The sequence below is a fragment of the Cucurbita maxima genome, unplaced genomic scaffold (genome assembly GCF_002738345.1).
Source record: "Cucurbita maxima cultivar Rimu unplaced genomic scaffold, Cmax_1.0 Cma_Scf00003, whole genome shotgun sequence".
Lineage (NCBI taxonomy): Eukaryota > Viridiplantae > Streptophyta > Magnoliopsida > Cucurbitales > Cucurbitaceae > Cucurbita > Cucurbita maxima.
Window position 1 is genome coordinate 6,312,199 of NW_019272019.1, and position 17,028 is coordinate 6,329,226.

General features: G+C 43.2%; 5 protein-coding genes across 5 annotated transcripts; 3 read left to right on the forward strand and 2 right to left on the reverse strand.

The window, feature by feature from the left end:
* Positions 1 to 56: 56 nt before the first annotated feature.
* LOC111476387 (uncharacterized PE-PGRS family protein PE_PGRS54-like) lies at positions 57 to 1,317 on the forward strand. Its single transcript, XM_023120025.1, has 3 exons — positions 57 to 70; positions 139 to 1,247; positions 1,298 to 1,317. Exons 1-3 carry the CDS (start codon positions 57 to 59, stop codon positions 1,315 to 1,317), a joined length of 1,143 nt encoding a protein of 380 aa, XP_022975793.1.
* A 430-nt stretch (positions 1,318 to 1,747) lies between these two features.
* Positions 1,748 to 3,994, reverse strand: LOC111476388 (pollen-specific leucine-rich repeat extensin-like protein 3). The gene is made up of 2 exons (XM_023120027.1): positions 1,824 to 3,994; positions 1,748 to 1,764 (listed from the first exon to the last, which is right to left on the reverse strand). Exons 1-2 carry the CDS (start codon positions 3,748 to 3,750, stop codon positions 1,748 to 1,750), a joined length of 1,944 nt encoding a protein of 647 aa, XP_022975795.1. The 5' UTR covers positions 3,751 to 3,994.
* Positions 3,995 to 4,259: 265 nt separating this feature from the next.
* On the forward strand, positions 4,260 to 8,080 carry LOC111476766. The gene is made up of 2 exons (XM_023120564.1): positions 4,260 to 4,386; positions 4,957 to 8,080. The coding sequence occupies exon 2, from the start codon at positions 4,962 to 4,964 to the stop codon at positions 7,680 to 7,682; it is 2,721 nt and encodes a 906-aa protein (XP_022976332.1). The 5' UTR covers positions 4,260 to 4,386; positions 4,957 to 4,961; the 3' UTR covers positions 7,683 to 8,080.
* A 685-nt stretch (positions 8,081 to 8,765) lies between these two features.
* Positions 8,766 to 12,426, forward strand: LOC111476565 (B3 domain-containing protein Os11g0197600-like). Its single transcript, XM_023120277.1, has 7 exons — positions 8,766 to 9,107; positions 9,564 to 9,966; positions 10,199 to 10,401; positions 10,567 to 11,095; positions 11,366 to 11,532; positions 11,649 to 11,979; positions 12,330 to 12,426. The coding sequence occupies exons 1-6, from the start codon at positions 9,015 to 9,017 to the stop codon at positions 11,976 to 11,978; spliced, it is 1,725 nt and encodes a 574-aa protein (XP_022976045.1). The 5' UTR covers positions 8,766 to 9,014; the 3' UTR covers position 11,979; positions 12,330 to 12,426.
* Positions 12,427 to 13,130: 704 nt separating this feature from the next.
* LOC111476760 (transmembrane protein 147-like) lies at positions 13,131 to 16,953 on the reverse strand. The gene is made up of 7 exons (XM_023120559.1): positions 16,783 to 16,953; positions 15,779 to 15,848; positions 15,581 to 15,640; positions 14,570 to 14,684; positions 14,301 to 14,416; positions 13,989 to 14,113; positions 13,131 to 13,675 (listed from the first exon to the last, which is right to left on the reverse strand). The coding sequence occupies exons 1-7, from the start codon at positions 16,857 to 16,859 to the stop codon at positions 13,552 to 13,554; spliced, it is 687 nt and encodes a 228-aa protein (XP_022976327.1). The 5' UTR covers positions 16,860 to 16,953; the 3' UTR covers positions 13,131 to 13,551.
* Positions 16,954 to 17,028: the final 75 nt, after the last annotated feature.

Here is a 17,028-nt window from a genome sequence, read left to right on the forward strand (position 1 = left end):
TGCCTCGGGGGTTGGGGCCGCTGGGGGGCTTTCAGAGTCGACTGGTGCCTCGGGGGATGGGGCCGCCGGGGTCTCAGACTCTACTGGTGCCTTGGGAGATGGGGCCGCCGGGGTCTCAGACTCTACTGGTGCCTCGAGGGATGGGGCCGCCGGGGTCTCAGACTCTACTGGTGCCTCGGGGGATGGGGCTGCCGGGGTCTCAGACTCTACTGGTGCCTCGGGGGATGGGGCTGCCGGGGTCTCAGACTCTACTGGTGCCTCGGGGGATGGGGCTGCCGGGGTCTCAGACTCGACTGGTGCCTCGGGGGATGGGGCTGCCGGGGTCTCAGACTCGACTGGTGCCTCGGGGGATGGGGCCGCCGGGGTCTCAGACTCGACTGGTGCCTCGGGGGATGGGGCCGCCGGGGTCTCAGACTCTACTGGTGCCTCGGGGGATGGGGCCGCCGGGGTCTCAGACTCTACTGGTGCCTCGGGGGATGGGGCCGCCGGGGTCTCAGACTCTACTGACGCCTCGGGGGATGGGGCCGTCGGGGTCTCAGACTCTACTGGCGCCTCGGGGGATGGGGCTGCTGGGGCTTCAGAGTCGACTGGTGCTTCAGGTGATAAGGCCACTGGGGTTTCGGGTGATGGGGCCACCGGGGTTTCAGAGTCGACTGGTGCTTCGGGTGATGGGGCCGCCGGGGTTTCAGAGTCGACTGGTGCTTCAGGTGATAAGGCCACTGGGGTTTCGGGTGATGGGGCCGCCGGGGTCTCAGACTCTACTGGCGCCTCGGGGGATGGGGCCGCCGGGGTCTCAGACTCTACTGGCGCCTCGGGGGATGGGGCCGCCGGGGTCTCAGACTCTACTGGCGCCTCGGGGGATGGGGCCGCCGGGGTCTCAGACTCTACTGGCGCCTCGGGGGATGGGGCCGCCGGGGTCTCAGACTCTATTGGCGCCTCAGGGGATGGGGCTGCTGGGGCTTCAGAGTCGACTGGTGCTTCAGGTGATAAGGCCACTGGGGTTTCGGGTGATGGGGCCGCCGGGGTTTCAGAGTCGACTGGTGCTTCAGGTGATAAGGCCACTGGGGTTTCGGGTGATGGGGCCGTCGGGGTTTCAGAGTCGACTGGTGCTTCAGGTGATAAGGCCACTGGGGTTTCGGGTGATGGGGTCGCCGGGGTTTCAGAGTCGACTGGTGCTTCAGGTGATAAGGCCACTGGGGTTTCGGGTGATGGGGTCGCCGGGGTTTCAGAGTCGACTGGTGCTTCAGGTGATAAGGCCACTGGGGTTTCGGGTGATGGGGTCGCCGGGGTTGCAGAGTCGACTGGTGCTTCAGGTGATAAGGCCACTGGGGTTTCGGGTGATGGGGCCGCCGGGGTTTCAGAGTCGACTGGTGCTTCAGGTGATAAGGCCACTGGGGTTTCGGGTGATGGGGCACCCGGGGTTTCAGAGTCGACTGTTGCCTCGGGTGATGGGGCCGCTGGGGTTTCGGGTGATGGGGTCGCCGGGGTTTCAGAGTCGACTGGTGCTTCAGGTGATAAGGCCACTGGGGTTTCGGGTGATGGGGTCGCCGGGGTTTCAGAGTCGACTGGTGCTTCAGGTGATAAGGCCACTGGGGTTTCGGGTGATGGGGCACCCGGGGTTTCAGAGTCGACTGTTGCCTCGGGTGATGGGGCCGCTGGGGTTTCAGAGTCGACTGTTGCCTCGGGTGATGGGGCCGCTGGGGTTTCAGAGTCGACTGTTGCCTCGGGTGATGGGGCACCTGGGGTTTCAGAGTCGACTGTTGCCTCGGGTGATGGGGCACCTGGGGTTTCAGAGTCGACTGTTGCCTCGGGTGATGGGGCACCTGGGGTTTCAGAGTCGACTGTTGCCTCGGGTGATGGGGCACCTGGGGTTTCAGAGTCGACTGTTGCCTCGGGGGATGGGGCAGCCGGGGTTTCAGAGTCGACTGTTGCCTCGGGGGATGGGGCAGCCGGGGTTTTAGAGTCGACTGTTGCCTCGGGGGATGGGGCAGCCGGGGTTTCAGAGTCGACTGTTGCCTCGGGTGATAGGGCAGCCGGGGTTTCAGAGTCGACTGGTGCCTCGGGGGATGGGGTCGCCGGGGTCTTTGAGTCGACTGGTGCCTCGGGGGATGGGGCCGCCGGGGTCTCAGAGTCGACTGGTGCCTCGGGGGATGGGGCCGCCGGGGTCTTAGAGTCGACTGGTGCCTCTGGTGACGAGGCTGCCGGGGTGTGAGAGTCGACTGGTGCCTCTGGAGATGGGGCCGCCGGGGTCTCAGAGTCGACTGGTGCCTCGGGTGACGAGGCTGTCGGGGTGTGAGAGACTGGTGCTTCGGGTGACGAGGCTGCTGGGGTGTGAGAGTCGACTGGTGCTTCGGGTGATGAGGCAGCTGGGGTGTGAGAGTGAACCGGTGGTTGGGGTGATGAGGCCGATGGTGTGTGAGAGTGAACTGGTGGTTGGGGTGATGAGGGCGTTGGTGGTTGGGAGTGTAATGAAGGTGGAGAAAGAGGATGATGAATACGTCCTGGGGTTTGTGGTGTGTGTGGTGAGTGTGACTTCCATGGCCACGGCATCGACGACGGCGATGGCGCTCCTCCGCCGCACATAGCCTTACTGCAATCAACACTCTTGCTGGTCACCGGAGTACATGCCTCGGCCGCCTTCTGCTTGGGCCTCTCGGGCAAGCAATTTGCAGTATCATCGAACACAACATCCTTTCTACTCTGCGGCACGCACTTCTCCGCCTCGCCATTGAAGAAATTGTTAGAGAAGGTGAATTCAGCCAATTTGGGCAAGTTGCACAAGCCTTCCTCCACAACCCCAGTCAAGGAATTGTTAGAAATATCCAAAATCTCGACCTTCTTTAGGCCATCGAAGCTCTTGGACAAGATCCCACTAAACATGTTGGCGGAAATATCGAAAACCACGGCATTCCCAAGCATCCCAACTTCAGGGGGCAAACAACCAGCGAAATCATTGTTCAACATTACCAACTGGTTCAGTGTGTTCCCCATTTTTCCAATGCAGCTCGGAACGCATCCCGTGAAATGGTTGTAGGCAAACACAATCACCGACGCCGGCGAATCCCCAAAAGTATCGGGAATGTTGGAGGTGAATCTGTTGTTGTTAAGGAAAATGGCATCGAGTGTCTTGTTGAAAAGTTGAGGAGGCAATGGGCCTTCGAAATTATTGAACCTGAGGTCAAGAAATTTCAGATTAGGAATCCTCACAACCACCTCAGGAAAATAGCCAACAAATCGGTTGTTGCTAAGGTCGAGCTCGTGAAGCAGAGTCATCCTCGAGAAGCTGGTTGGGATGATCCCGCAGAATCGGTTGGTGTTGATATGGAATAAGGCTATGTCGGCAAGCAGACCGAGCTCGACCGGCAGGTAACCAGCAATGTCGGCGTGGTTAAGGTCAATGCCGGCGACGACTTCGACGGTGGAGTCGTCGAGAGCAGTAGCGCAGTAAACTCCAGTGTAGTGGCAGACATCAGCGCCAACCCAATTGGCGGTGGTGTTTAAAGGGTCTGAATAAATAGCCACCTTCCAGGCTTGAAGCGCAACGTATGCCCGTCGGAGCCTTGGATTGGCAAAGGTCTCATTGATTTCGACCTTGGGATCGTAATTGTCAGGCAAATCTTCGTTCATATGCAGGGCTAGAAGTTGGCGGCCGGCAATGAAAGAAGCTTCCGCATCAGTAAGCGCCGTAGACAAAATTGAAAATGATGACAGAAGAACACAGATAAACAAACAACAGCCCAAGCCCTTCATCTTGTACTATCTAAACTTCCTCAAACTACTGCTGCCTCCTTGGATAGATGCCTACAACGGAATGTTTGGAATGGGATGAAGATTAATGGGGACTCCGGCGGTGTTTTATACTGGAGGGGAGTGGGTCGCTTCGGTGGTCCAGATGCTTTTCCGCCGTGCCCAACAGTCATTTTCCGAATATAGCCGATTCCCATTGAAATCCTCCCGAGTTTGTTGAGTTCGTTTTTCGGTGGTCTTTTCAATGATCGGCTCGCCGTGATTTTTCTCTGTGTTTATTTCATTTTTCTGTTGGGCCAATGGGCTAATGTCTCTTTAAGCAGAAGAAGATGCCGAATTTGGCCCATGCTGAAAATACTGTTTTAATGTTGGGCCAGGCCCATTGTCTTAAAGCGGCGCAGCCCAAATAGGGCTTCTTTTTGCTTGGGGCCCATTATGACAGTATTTTGAACATTTTAATTTCTTTTAATATTATTAACCCAAAAAAAAAATTCTTTTTTCTTTTTCATTTCATTACTCTGTTTTGTTTTGGGGCTGCATTTACTTCCAGCTGAGAGAATGAATGAAGAAAGTGGCGGGGTGGTTGGTCGAGTTGCCGACACTGGTTGGAGGAGTTGGTGTCGGATGCTGTATTATGCAGTTATGTTTCGTCCTATGCCTCAATCTAACAATGTTCTTTTGTTTTTATGCACCATCTCTCCCATTCTCTTGTCAACTTTCGTTTTTGATGGTTTTGTTCTTGGGATTATCTTTTTGGGCTTGTCTGTGGACATTGTAGTGGTATGTTCTTCGTAATGCTTCCTAGGTTCTATTAAAGCTATGTGAAAATGGGTGTTTGGGATTTTCTGGAATCTTTGGGATTCTCAGTTCAAAAAAGCGAAAGGCATCTTGGGACTTTTGATTGTGATGGCTTTGAATCTGGGTTTTGCATCTTTTTGCAATAGATATCTTTTTTTTTTTTTTTTTTTTTTTTTTTGAATTTTTGAATGAGTTGCTGATGTAGCTCAATTTTGAAACCAAAACATTTCCAGTCATGGGCCCTTGCCATTTGAATTGAAAACCCAAAAGAGAGAGAAAAGAGAATCAGAGACCCTTCTTTTGTTTTCAGTTTGTTGGGTTTGAATTTCGAATTTGGGAGCTTCTTCTGCTTAAAGCCTGTGTTTCTTGAACTAGAGCTGTACAATTTTTGTTCTCTTTGGCTTTATGTAGAATTCATGCATCTTTCACTATGGAAACCGTTGTCACATTACGCCGCTTTAATCATGGACAAGAAAACCAGAAGGCGACACGGTTCTGGTCTAACGGAGAGGCGCAAATCTTCCATTCTCAGGAAATTGCAAGAAAACAGGCTCAGAGAGGCTCTGGAAGAAGCTTCTGAAGATGGGTCTCTCGCAAAATCCAGAGACATTGACTATGAATCGCCAAATCAGGACAGAAATGTTCGACGGTCGAGATCTCTCGCTCGACTTCATGTCGAAAAGGAGTTTCTACGCGCCACTGCACTCGCCGCCGACCGGACCTATTGCACCGGGGATTTGATTCCAAATCTCTTTGATGCCTTCACCAAGTTCCTCACTATGTACCCAGAATTCCAGTCGTCGGAAAAAATCGACCAGTTGAGATCAGAAGAGTACGAGCATCTCTCGGAATCGTTCTCGAAGGTATGTCTTGATTACTGTGGTTTTGGTTTATTTTCCCATGTTCAAACGCAGCAATTTTGGGAGTCTTCTGCGTTTACTCTCTCTGAAATCACTGCCAATTTGAGCAACCACGCACTTTACAGTGGCGCCGAGAAGGGCACGATTGAACACGATATCAAGACTAGGATTATGGATTATCTGAACACTTCTGAGAATGAATATGGGCTTGTTTTTACAGCCAGTAGGGGATCGGCCTTTAAGCTCCTGTCCGAGTCTTACCCTTTTCATACAAACAAGAAATTGTTGACTATGTTTGATCATGAGAGTCAATCTGTGAGTTGGATGGCTCAGAGTGCTAAACAAAGAGGTGCAAAGGTTTACAGTGCATCGTTTAAATGGCCAACATTGAGACTCAGCTCAAGGGAGCTGAGGAAACAGATTACAAACAAGAGGAAAAGGAAGAGGAAGAAGGATTCTGTTGGTGGCCTTTTTGTGTTTCCTGTTCAATCAAGAGTTACAGGGGCGAAGTATTCTTACCAGTGGATGGCACTTGCCCAGCAGAACAATTGGCATGTATTGCTGGATGCTGGCTCGCTCGGTCCTAAGGACATGGATTCCTTGGGGCTCTCCCTCTTCAGGCCAGATTTTATCATCACGTCGTTTTATCGTGTTTTCGGGTCTGATCCAACTGGGTTTGGCTGCCTGTTGATTAAGAAATCTGTTATAGGGAGCTTGCAAAACCAATCTGGGCGGACTGGTACAGGAATGGTGAGGATACTCCCCATTTTTCCGCATTATTTTGGTGATTCTTTTGGTGGTTTGGATGTCTTATCTGGGACTGAAGATGATGCAATCAATGATCAGGAGGATTCCGAAACTGAGAAGCATCAGGAACCACGCATGCCTGCTTTTTCAGGCGTGTTTACGTCGAACCAGGTGAGGGATGTGGTCCAGACTGAAATGGAGCAAGATTATAATAGCTCAGACAGGGATGGGGCAAGTACCATTTTTGAGGAAGCTGAGAGTATCTCAGTTGGCGAGGTTATGAAGAGTCCAATCTTCAGTGACAACGAGTCGCCAGACGATTCATATTGGATTGATTTGGGTCGGAGTCCATTCGGTTCTGATAATTCAGTCCATTTGATCAAGCAAAAAACATGGTTGCCCTTGCCACCATCTTGGTTTTCTGGAAAGCGGAGCAGTAGCCATCTTTCACCAAAACCAGCATCTAGGTTGATGAAAAGTCCTATGTATGGTGATGATAAGCAGGCAAAGGATTCTCGTGTTGTTAGTGAAATTCAGGAGGATTCAGAAATTGGAGAAGAATCGATTTTGACGAGGTTAAGTTTTGCCTCAAACGGAACCCGACCTGCGAATCAAACTTCTGAGTTTCGGGATCTGAAGCTCTCAAATTCCACTACATCAGGAGCCTTCAAAGACCTGAAGGAAAGTGCTATAAGAAGGGAGTCAGAGGGGGAGTTCAGACTCTTGGGTAGGAGGGAAAGGAGTAGATTTTCTGAACTTGGGTTCTTTGGCTTAGAAGAGGGAGATAGCGCGATTAGCACGGGTCATCGGGTATCATTTAGCGTAAAATATAATGAAAAGCAAAGTTTGCATGAGATGTTCGAGCTTGGAGAAGCATCTAATGCAGCCTTTGGCGATGAGGAATCGACCAGTGATGGAGATTATGACGATGAGCAAGAATGGGGAAGGAGGGAGCCTGAAATGATCTGTCGTCATCTCGATCATACTGATATGTTGGGCCTCAACAAGACTACCCTCCGACTAAGGTATCTCATTAACTGGCTTGTCACTTCGTTGCTTCAACTCCGGTTACCCGGTCGAGAAAGTGTAGGGGTTCACCTTGTACAACTGTATGGACCAAAGATCAAATATGAAAGAGGTGCTGCAATTGCTTTCAATGTAAAAGAGAGCAATGGAAGAGGGCTAATACATCCGGAAGTTGTACAAAAACTGGCTGAAAATAATGGAATATCTCTTGGAGTTGGCATTCTTAGCCATGTGCAGGCGATGGACGTTCCGAAGCAGAATTCGGGACAGTGCGAACTCGAAGACATGGCATTGTGCAAACCCATGGCTAATGGACATAACAAGAAGAAACCATTTTTCCGAGTCGAGGTCGTCACAGCTTCCCTTGGATTCCTCACCAACTTTGAAGATGTTTATAAAATGTGGGCTTTCATAGCCAAGTTTCTAAATCCATCATTTCTCGAAAACGAAACTTTGTCTTCCATCCCTGAGAGTTCGGAATCCTACCACAGGAGCCTGTTTTAGAACGCGCTTCTCCATGTTAAACATCAACGCGAAACTGTGAGAGTCTAACGCTTCCTGCTAAGCTGGTGAGAATTCAGTCATACTGACTGAGACGACGAACACACGGCTCGTGCTCGTTGTGGCTGGCTACCTCCAGTGAAACTCGTACTGGTTTGGCTGGTCTCCGCCATTGATTGATCTTCTTATATAGAATATACAAGATTGCAATTTACAAACTTATTTGAGATTGTAAATCTTTTGTGCATTTCCTGACGGATATAGAATCTCTAATCTTTGATTTTGCCTTGATCTTCTATTTTGATTGTATTTGTTTGTATAAGGATGTGAACTGGTCGTTACTTGATGGATTTCTCTTCCATTTTCTGATAAAAAAACACTTCCAGATTTGGGTTGTTGCATTTGACATTTATTCTAAATGTCTCTGTTTGTCTGAAAGGCTTATGCTTTCCCTTCTTCCATCACAACAGCCAGTACCCACCATAAATTTTGGCCCGAGTCTTCGAACAAAGTACCTTTTTTTTTCGTTAGCCGTGATTATGACTCTACTGTGCTTTTGAGGATTTTATTGATATGACTAAGTTAAGATAAAGTACGACACACTAAAAAGCCACAACACTTCCATTTGTTACCACGTAGAACTGCATAAAGATGTTGTGTGGGAGGTTGATGTCACATTATTGACATTCCCAAATTTGGATTGAATGCCCAACTCCAAGCCTTCCATATGGGAAAAAGAGAAAGTTGATGAATAAGAAAAGAATTCCCGACAATGGTGTTGAGAGTTCGGTGCTGTGTCAGCGAGACTCTACCAGATCTAAAGAATTCGTCCATTAGAAGAAAAATAAAAGAAAAAGAAATTTAAAAAATTGAATTTAGTTAAAAGAAAAATAAGACTAGTAAAACCTGTGAGTAATAAACAAACAAAATAATAATAATAATAATAATAATAAAAGGAACCTAAGTGAAATTAAATTCAAAATTATGAATATATTTAAAAATCCATGTAAACTTAAATTTTTGGTAAAAGTATATATTTCTTTTATTAGAAAAGTCACAGCCAGAATGACCGTACGGTTAACTGACACACTCCACACGTGCGATCGTGGCACCCGCGAACTTGCCAGCATCCCTCGAAACTCAAATCTCTCCAGCAGGCGACCGGAACTTCCATTATTTCTCCATTAATTTTTGGTTCTCCGTAGGGTTTTCAATACCTTTTCTTCTCTTTTACCTCTCAATGTTTTGCTTTGTGGCGAAAATTTCTTCGTTTTCGTTTGTATCAGCAAAATATTTCTCTAATCCCTGTTGCCTGGAGTCTGTTCATGCGGTTTGATGATGGGGACGGAGTCTCGCCGGGAGATGGTGACCGCCAGGCGGCCTTGCTTCTATACTTTCTATTCCTCCACACTTTCTTCAGAACGACTGGTAATTTCTTCGGATTTCGCCTTCTCCTGATTGTGCTTACTGTCATTATCTATGAAATTAGGTTTATACTAGCATGCATTTGTCAGTTCACATCATGTGTGGCCAGATTGGACTCGTTTCTGAAATTCGTTTCTCTTCTATCTTTCAGGAAAAAAAAAATAATAATAATAATAATTTAAGAAGCTATAGTTTGCTTTGCCTTCGTTTGTCTCTGTTTTCTGGGGAGGTCTATAGTTCAGTACTTCGAGGAAACTAGCATATCTTCGAATAAAGGTTTAAATCATTCCTCGCGAGTTTCACGTTGTTTTTCCATCATTTAGCTTCTAGATGTTTCTTATGAGGAATAGCTGCTCTATGCCCATCCGTTTTTCTTCAGGTCAAAGATGAATCTGCAGCGCCATTTGTGTTTTGTGGCATTGTATTGTCTTGCGCTAATTGATTTTCATATTATTGCAGAAACTTCCTTCGAAATTTATCAGATACTTGGAAGAAATCATAGTTCGATCAGTTACACTAATTGGTCCTAGCGGCCAAACCTGGCTTGTTAACTTGATCCAGCAGAATGATGACTTGTTCTTCTGTGACGGATGGCCAACTTTTGCACGAGATCATGCCCTAGATTGCGGTGATTTTTTGGTTTTTAGATATGATGACGAGTTGCATTTCACTGTGCAAATTTTTGATGAGAGTACATGTGAGAAAGAAGGTGCATTTCATTCTCAATGCAGTCAAGATAACACAGGTCATAAAAGAAACAGGGAGGAGGACAATTCATCCCCACAAACATGCGCGGAAGCTGTGGCGAAGAAAATGAGGAGCATTTTTGATGTTCATTCAGAATGCAGGGAGAACCTAGCGGGTAAGCTGAGTTTTAGTTTTCTGGGCTTTCAGTTAAAGGTAGAGGAAAGTGCATTTATATGGACATAGTATTTTTCAGCTCTTTGTCTCTCCATAATTAATCTGAAATTTATGTGCAAAAAATACTTGGATAAAATAATTATTTGTAGTGATTTATCAATAGTTGTGCAGAATGTCAGCTAAATATTAGCATGTGGTTAGAAATTAATTGGATCATTCCTTCTTGTTTCCAGCCGTAAGAACTGTGGAGGTTCATAAAAAGGGAACTGGTCAGAATGGGATCGGTAAAGTTGATGACGTAACTACGCAAGATAAAATTCTGGCCTTATCACTATCATTTCAGGATGAGAAGAAAGTTTCCCAGTCCTTTAGCTCCAATTTTCCATATTTTGTGAGAATCATGAAAAGCTTCAACGTTCGTGGTTCATACACATTGGTGAGTTATCCCCCAACAAAAAAAAATAAAATAAAATAAAAAATACAACGTTTGTGGTAACAAAGACAAAAATAATTCATTTTCTTTTATGATGATAGTAAAGCAGCCTGCCTCCATTTGAATGTCAGTTGGTTTAGCTTGATGTTGTCCTCTCCTGTGATGCAGAATATCCCTTATCAATTTTCAATGGCACATCTTCCTAGCTGCAAACTAAAATTGGTCCTTCACAATTTGAAAGGGGAATCCTGGACAGTGAATTCTGTTCCTACAACAAGAGTGAATACAAGTCATACTCTTTGTGGAGGATGGATGGCCTTTGTGCGTGGGAATGATGTCAACATGGGAGATATATGTGTTTTTGAACTTGTTCGGCATTGTGAATTGCGTGTTCACATTTTCAGGGTTGGAAAGGAAATCTCTGAGGATCAAATTGGTAAAGGAACTTTGAATAGGCTAGGTGCTGGCCTTGCAGTAATTCCTCGTAAAGCTCTCAAAGGTTTGCCAAAGAAAATGAATGGCAACTCTCTTAAAGTTCATTCAAAACGCTCCAAAAGGATTGAAATACATGATAAAAAATGTTTGAACTCTTGGCAAGAACCCTTCTGCAATGATGCTAGGAAACATTCTAGTGCAAAAAAGGTATCCACTAAAGTCATGGTTTGTTCTCAATCAAAAAAGCCGTCTAAGCGTTTGGGTAAGGTTTCTCTACATCAGCATGCAGTTGTATTTTAAATGTATGCAAAAGAGCTTTCTCTATAGTCTCCTTTTATGTCACAATACCTATGATCTGTTGTTTCAAAAATGAAATTTATTGCTTTTCTATTTATCTATGTAGTTTGATTGCAATGTATCAGGGTATCCATTATGCTTTCATATTTTGTTTTTCAAAGCTGGTCTTAATTGGTTTCAATATGCAAGAATATGAACAACTTAGTTTTATGGCTCTTGAAATTTTAATGGCTAGTTAATCGGAGAACCAGTGTCAAAGGCGATCTTGTATTACCAGCTAGACTTGGTTTGCGAGCAATGGTAGCACGTGACGAAGAAAGGGCAGCTAAATCATTTGTTTCTGTTTTTCCAAGTTTTGTCAGAATCATGAAAAAGTTCAACACAAGTGGTTCATATACTTTGGTAAGTCAGTTATCATGGATACAAATATTGTTATGTTGATGTACTACGTTAAGTTTTAGGTCTAGATCTAAATACTCGTTGTGAGTGTAGTTTTTTTGAAACGTTCTATGTTGCAGAAAATTCCGCATCAGTTTTCTTCAGCACATTTCCCTAACAGCAGAACTGAGATTATACTTCATGGTCCAAATGGGGGACGTTGGATTGTGAACTCAGTACCAGACTCAATGGGGCGAATGATGCATACCTTTTGCGGTGGTTGGATGTCGTTTGTTCGTGACAACGGTATCCAGATGGAGGATATCTGTATATTTGAACTTATTGGCAAGTGTGAATTGCTGGTTCATATAACCGGAGTCGGGAAGAATGGGTTTGACCTCAGCAGTGAAGTCACAACTTGCAGTGAATTAGCTATTGTACCGACGACAAGCAATGATCCATCTCGGTAAGGTTGGTACTCTTGTTCATTTCTTCTATATGGAAAATTTATTTGCCTATATTAGAAATTGCTAGATTTTTCATTGCTATTATGTAAGGTTCATCAGTCGTCTTTTTTCCCCTAAATTCTCATCGTGGCCGACTCTGGATCATAACCCGACTCAGAACCGAGCTTTGTAAACTCTAAACTTTTGCAAGATGGTAGGCCCTAGGTTGGGCTGTGGTTGAACCCATGGCAAGGTATGAGTAGTTCAATCGGATTTGCCCCACTCGTACGTACTTCGCTTGATTTTCTGTCCCTTATGCTATTTCTTGAAATGAAACTAGTGAATATGTTCTCTTATTTTGATATTCATGTTCAGCTGCATGTCAATCAGAGGCGCCCTTGTAGGCGGCTCCAAAAGCGAAAGAAATTTCGAGGGGTGTGCAAATGAAAAATAAATTTACAAGTTATTTTCTGTTTTGCGATTTTCATATTTCATGAAAGTTATTTATTAGATTACTATATTAATGTGAAAATATTGTTTTTTTTTTTTTGTTATAAGTTACATGAACAAATATTACTTTATGATAAATACCCTTCAAAACGCATCTTCGATAAATTTTTGGGTCTCATCGATAGGCTTGGGCAGTTGCAAAAAATCATCCAAAGCACTGAGCTTTTACACTTATGTTTCGGCCTATCTATTATCCAACCATTGAATGGTATCCATATTATCTCATAGGAAGAGGTTTTCACACTTGTGTTTTGTTTTCTTCTCCAATTGATGTGGGTTCTTACAATCCACACTTTTGGGGTCAGCGTCTTTAATAGCATACTACAAGCGCTAGCAAATATTGTCGGCTTTGGCCCATTATGCATTGTAGTCTCACAATTTGAACACCCTTAGAATGTTTCATTCTCCGAACTAACAATATTTTGATTTTAATATAAACTTATATTAAAACAATGATGAAATTTACAATATATTATTTTATATGATTTGATACAACATTTCATATGAGTTCAATTTACCATCGTTTTAAGCATATTGTTTTAAACAAATTAATATGTAAAATATTCTCAACACTTCTCAACTCTCCTTATCTTGAAAATTAAATCATCTCTATTCATATTACATAGAAATCAGGAAATGAACATAATATCACAAGACATTTAAATGAAAAAAAATAACTTAAATTGATATCTGGACATAAAATCTGAAGAACTGAGCGAGGCTAGATGTGAGGCAACCATTGCCTTCAGTAGAAGAATTGAAAAAGGAAAGACCAACCAAACATCATTTTCTACTTTCGTTCCAAATCTGGAGGGGGAAAAGAGAGAGGATTACGTAGTCTCTACAAGCTAACCTTTTACTTCCATTCAAAATCAACTCTCCTTTTTACCTGAGATTAAACACTACAAAGCTGACAATCTCTAAATCTGAAACTAAACGACACATTATGATTTTGCAATGGCAATAAAATTAGGCGGAAAACTGCGCAAAGCAGCAAGCTTAGGTAGACGGGTCCACACCTCCAAAATTCACGTCCACCCTCGATAAAGTGCCCCCCTTAGTCGAGTCAACCCAATGTGCCGTACCCTTAAGCAGAGGGTCTCTGACAAGCAGAAAAAAGCTGCCAACTAGTAAAAGCCATAACCATAGAGGTGAAGAGTTCAAATCCCACCACCTTTGGGAAGTGCCAATCCATTCCTCGCCGTAAGTAGCTGGAAAAAACAATTTGCAAGAGTATTATTAAAATTAAGCAATCTCCATATCTGAATTGTGAATTGAACTTAGGAGCTTGAAACCCTGCAAATTGCTGAAAGCCAGCCAATTTGCAAGGAGAAAGATTCAACATCAATTTTGGAATTAGCATAACAGATTGCGCAAGCAAAAGGCAAATCTCTAAATAGGTAAGTTTGTCGTAAGTTTTGAATCTAGAACAACTGTATTATTTTACTTGTCTATTGATGCTCGGATAGTTAAAAGCAGGTAAATAAGATGAAATGGAAAATCATTTAATTTTGATGTGCATACCTTGTGATGGATGGCATGGTAGCCACGATCAGTGCACAGACATAAATTATGGGAATTAAAGTCTTGGGCTTGTTTTTCCGAAGCCACATCAAAGACCCCAATGCGGCAAGAGATATACTCAACACCTGAATTGAAGTGGGGGACAGAAATTAGAAAAGCAACAGTCCAGTTGAGGAATTCTTCACTCACAATGCAAGATAAAGAACCCAAGAATTTCTTGTAAATAAAATAGGATCATATCGACGGTTGAATGCCTCCTTAAAGTAACCAAATAAAGAATATTTAAAAGTAAAGAAGAAGAAAGATCGAAACCAGATTTGCATTAGATTCAAGGCCCTGCAAAATGTAATCCCAAGTAAACTCCAGTCCTCTGGCGCCGACCCAAAGTGGTGCCAATCTGTGTAAAACAGAATCAGCAAATGCCCAACCTGCAGACAAAAAGAATAGAGTAACAAGACCATCCGATGATTAAATGTTAGGGGAGATATTAAAAGGTGGAAATAAACAAGCAGAAACCGATCTGCAGCCTGCAATTACATTCAAACTAAAAGAACCTTAATTAATTAACTCTATAAACTCACCCAGTCCAACTGCCTGAAATTTATGGTTCTGAGATATGTTCCGATATGTCAATTGGGTCAAAGCAAAGTAAAGTCCGGCGACATCAATAAAACCAATAAGCGCTTTCAACAGTTCCTGAAGTAAAAGAATTCTACCTTGTTAACAATTGCTAAGCTACAGGCACATGTAAAGACTTTCTAATGAAATTTCCTACAAATAGGAAGGTTTCAGTTGAAAGTATTAGTACATTTGATAAGAGAATCTAATAAAAGAACCATAACATTTAGCTCTGCTATATGACCATTGGATAGAAGAAAGAGGAAAAGAGGAAGCAAACAAGGCTAGTTCACCAAATAGTGCCTTGCAACTACATCACAAGTAATCCCTTTTCAATTCAACACTAAGAACAGTTCTGTAATACTATTTTGATTCAAGTTGTAAAATTCTGAATCCGAGGCATGCATTAATCTTTTCATTGCAAACCATTTAATGGCATAGCATTGACTCCTCGTGTTCTATACAAACAGGATTTCCATAATCGTGATAGTAAATAACAATTTCCAACAGTAGACTAAATCAACACCAACCAATAAAGCGGAGTGCAATGTGGAGTATAACAATTCAAGTAAATTCGAAAAAAGGAGGGCCAGTATTACATAATGGAAGCAAGCAACCAAATTTTTTCCCCCTAATTCCAAGGTAAATTAATGCATTTAACCTTCCAAGTCGAAGATTTGAACGAACTAAAGGGGACAAAATGCATATCTTGGAGATATGAAAATTTAAATCATTTATGCCTAGTGATGTGGTAGTAGCCATTACCAAAATACACTGAAAAAGAAATAAAAACAAAGATGAAAGCTTCTAATACTTTTATGATCATACATAGTTATTTTTATAGGAATGAAGGTACATAGTTGAAGAGCATAATTGCAATGACAGGAATAGGCATTACAAATGATGGAATCAAAATGTAACAAAAATATATTACTGATATCTTCACCAAGTATAGATGAAAAGATTGTGATTACCTGATATAGGTCAAAGGAGTCATTCTCTGACACGTTCAGAAAGGTTGCAAGGCATACAAGCTGATGAGAATGCAGAAAAAGAAATCAGTTAGATTCCTGAAGAAGTGTCTTTAATAATAACAATATACCAAAAATATAAGTAAAGAAATTCAAGGTCTCAATCCATTTCGGAGTTTGGCATGTTCAGAAATCATCAACCTTTACTAAGGCAGTTCCAAGATAAACAAATGCCGCTTTAACTGATGTTCCGAGCGTATCATACTCAGACCTGCAAAGCTTGAGTTCTTAGTGAAAATGAAATTGTGACTTTTAGGTAAATATAAAATATAAAATTATGACAGAATCAGATACTTGCATAAGTATCGTCGATTCCATGAGCAAGATTATATGCAATTGTATCTCAGATTTAATTCATCTAAAAGTCTTTAAAGAATCCAACTGGCCAATATCTTTATTGTTATTATTATCATTACCATTATTACTATATTATTATTTTTGAGGGACAAAAATGGTCGGCTCTATTGAATTCTGAATGAATTAGTACAAACTAATACAAAAGAAAAAATAAAAATATAAAACTGGCTGGCCTTCCAGCAATTTGCATTGAATTGTGTGAAGATCCTAAGAGCTATCATTGAATTCCACGAAACAACATCTCTTTGTGGCATATAATCAAACAACTCTCGAGCTAATGACAACTTTCCTACCCTTGTATATGATGACGGCTGAGATCATGATATTCCAAGTAACAGCATCCACTAACCTCCTAATTCGTCAAAAAATTTCTAGCAATTTCAAGGTTACCTAATCAAAATAAGAGATTTGGCCGTCTGGATCAAATCTCGAAGCATTTCGGTAGTTAACAGACTGCTTTTTAAACTGTTTCTCCAATCTGATTCTAATATCCAATTCCATACGAATAAGAAATAAAAATTTGAACAGCTCAAACAAAATATCAAAAAATCATTTAAAACAAAGCAAACAGAACGGAATTTCAACAGAAGGAATCACTGCGGCAAAGAGGAGACTCTGATATATAGTTCCATGCGAATTCCGATTCAAACAAAGAAAATCGAGCAGAATATTAAGAGAAGGAATCAGTGTGAACCTAAAGATGCAGTATTCGGAAGAGGAGATCTAAAAAGTAGAGGAAGATAGGAGAAAAATTAAACGATAGGAGAAGAGAAGACGGAGATCCTTACAATGGCGTTGCAGAGTAGTAGACTGCATGAGGACCGAAAGTGAGAATCGCACAGTTGAAGAAATGAAACACCGTCATCGTTACTCTCTTCCGCAGGTGCTTTGCTCTCGAAGTTCAGCGCGATCCGGCGATGGGCTCCTCGGAGCGAAACCCCGCGCCCAAAATATCTATTATATACATAAATATCAGTAGTAATTTTTTTTTCTTCTTTTTCTTTTTAAAAACATTGATACAAAACCAAAGTAAG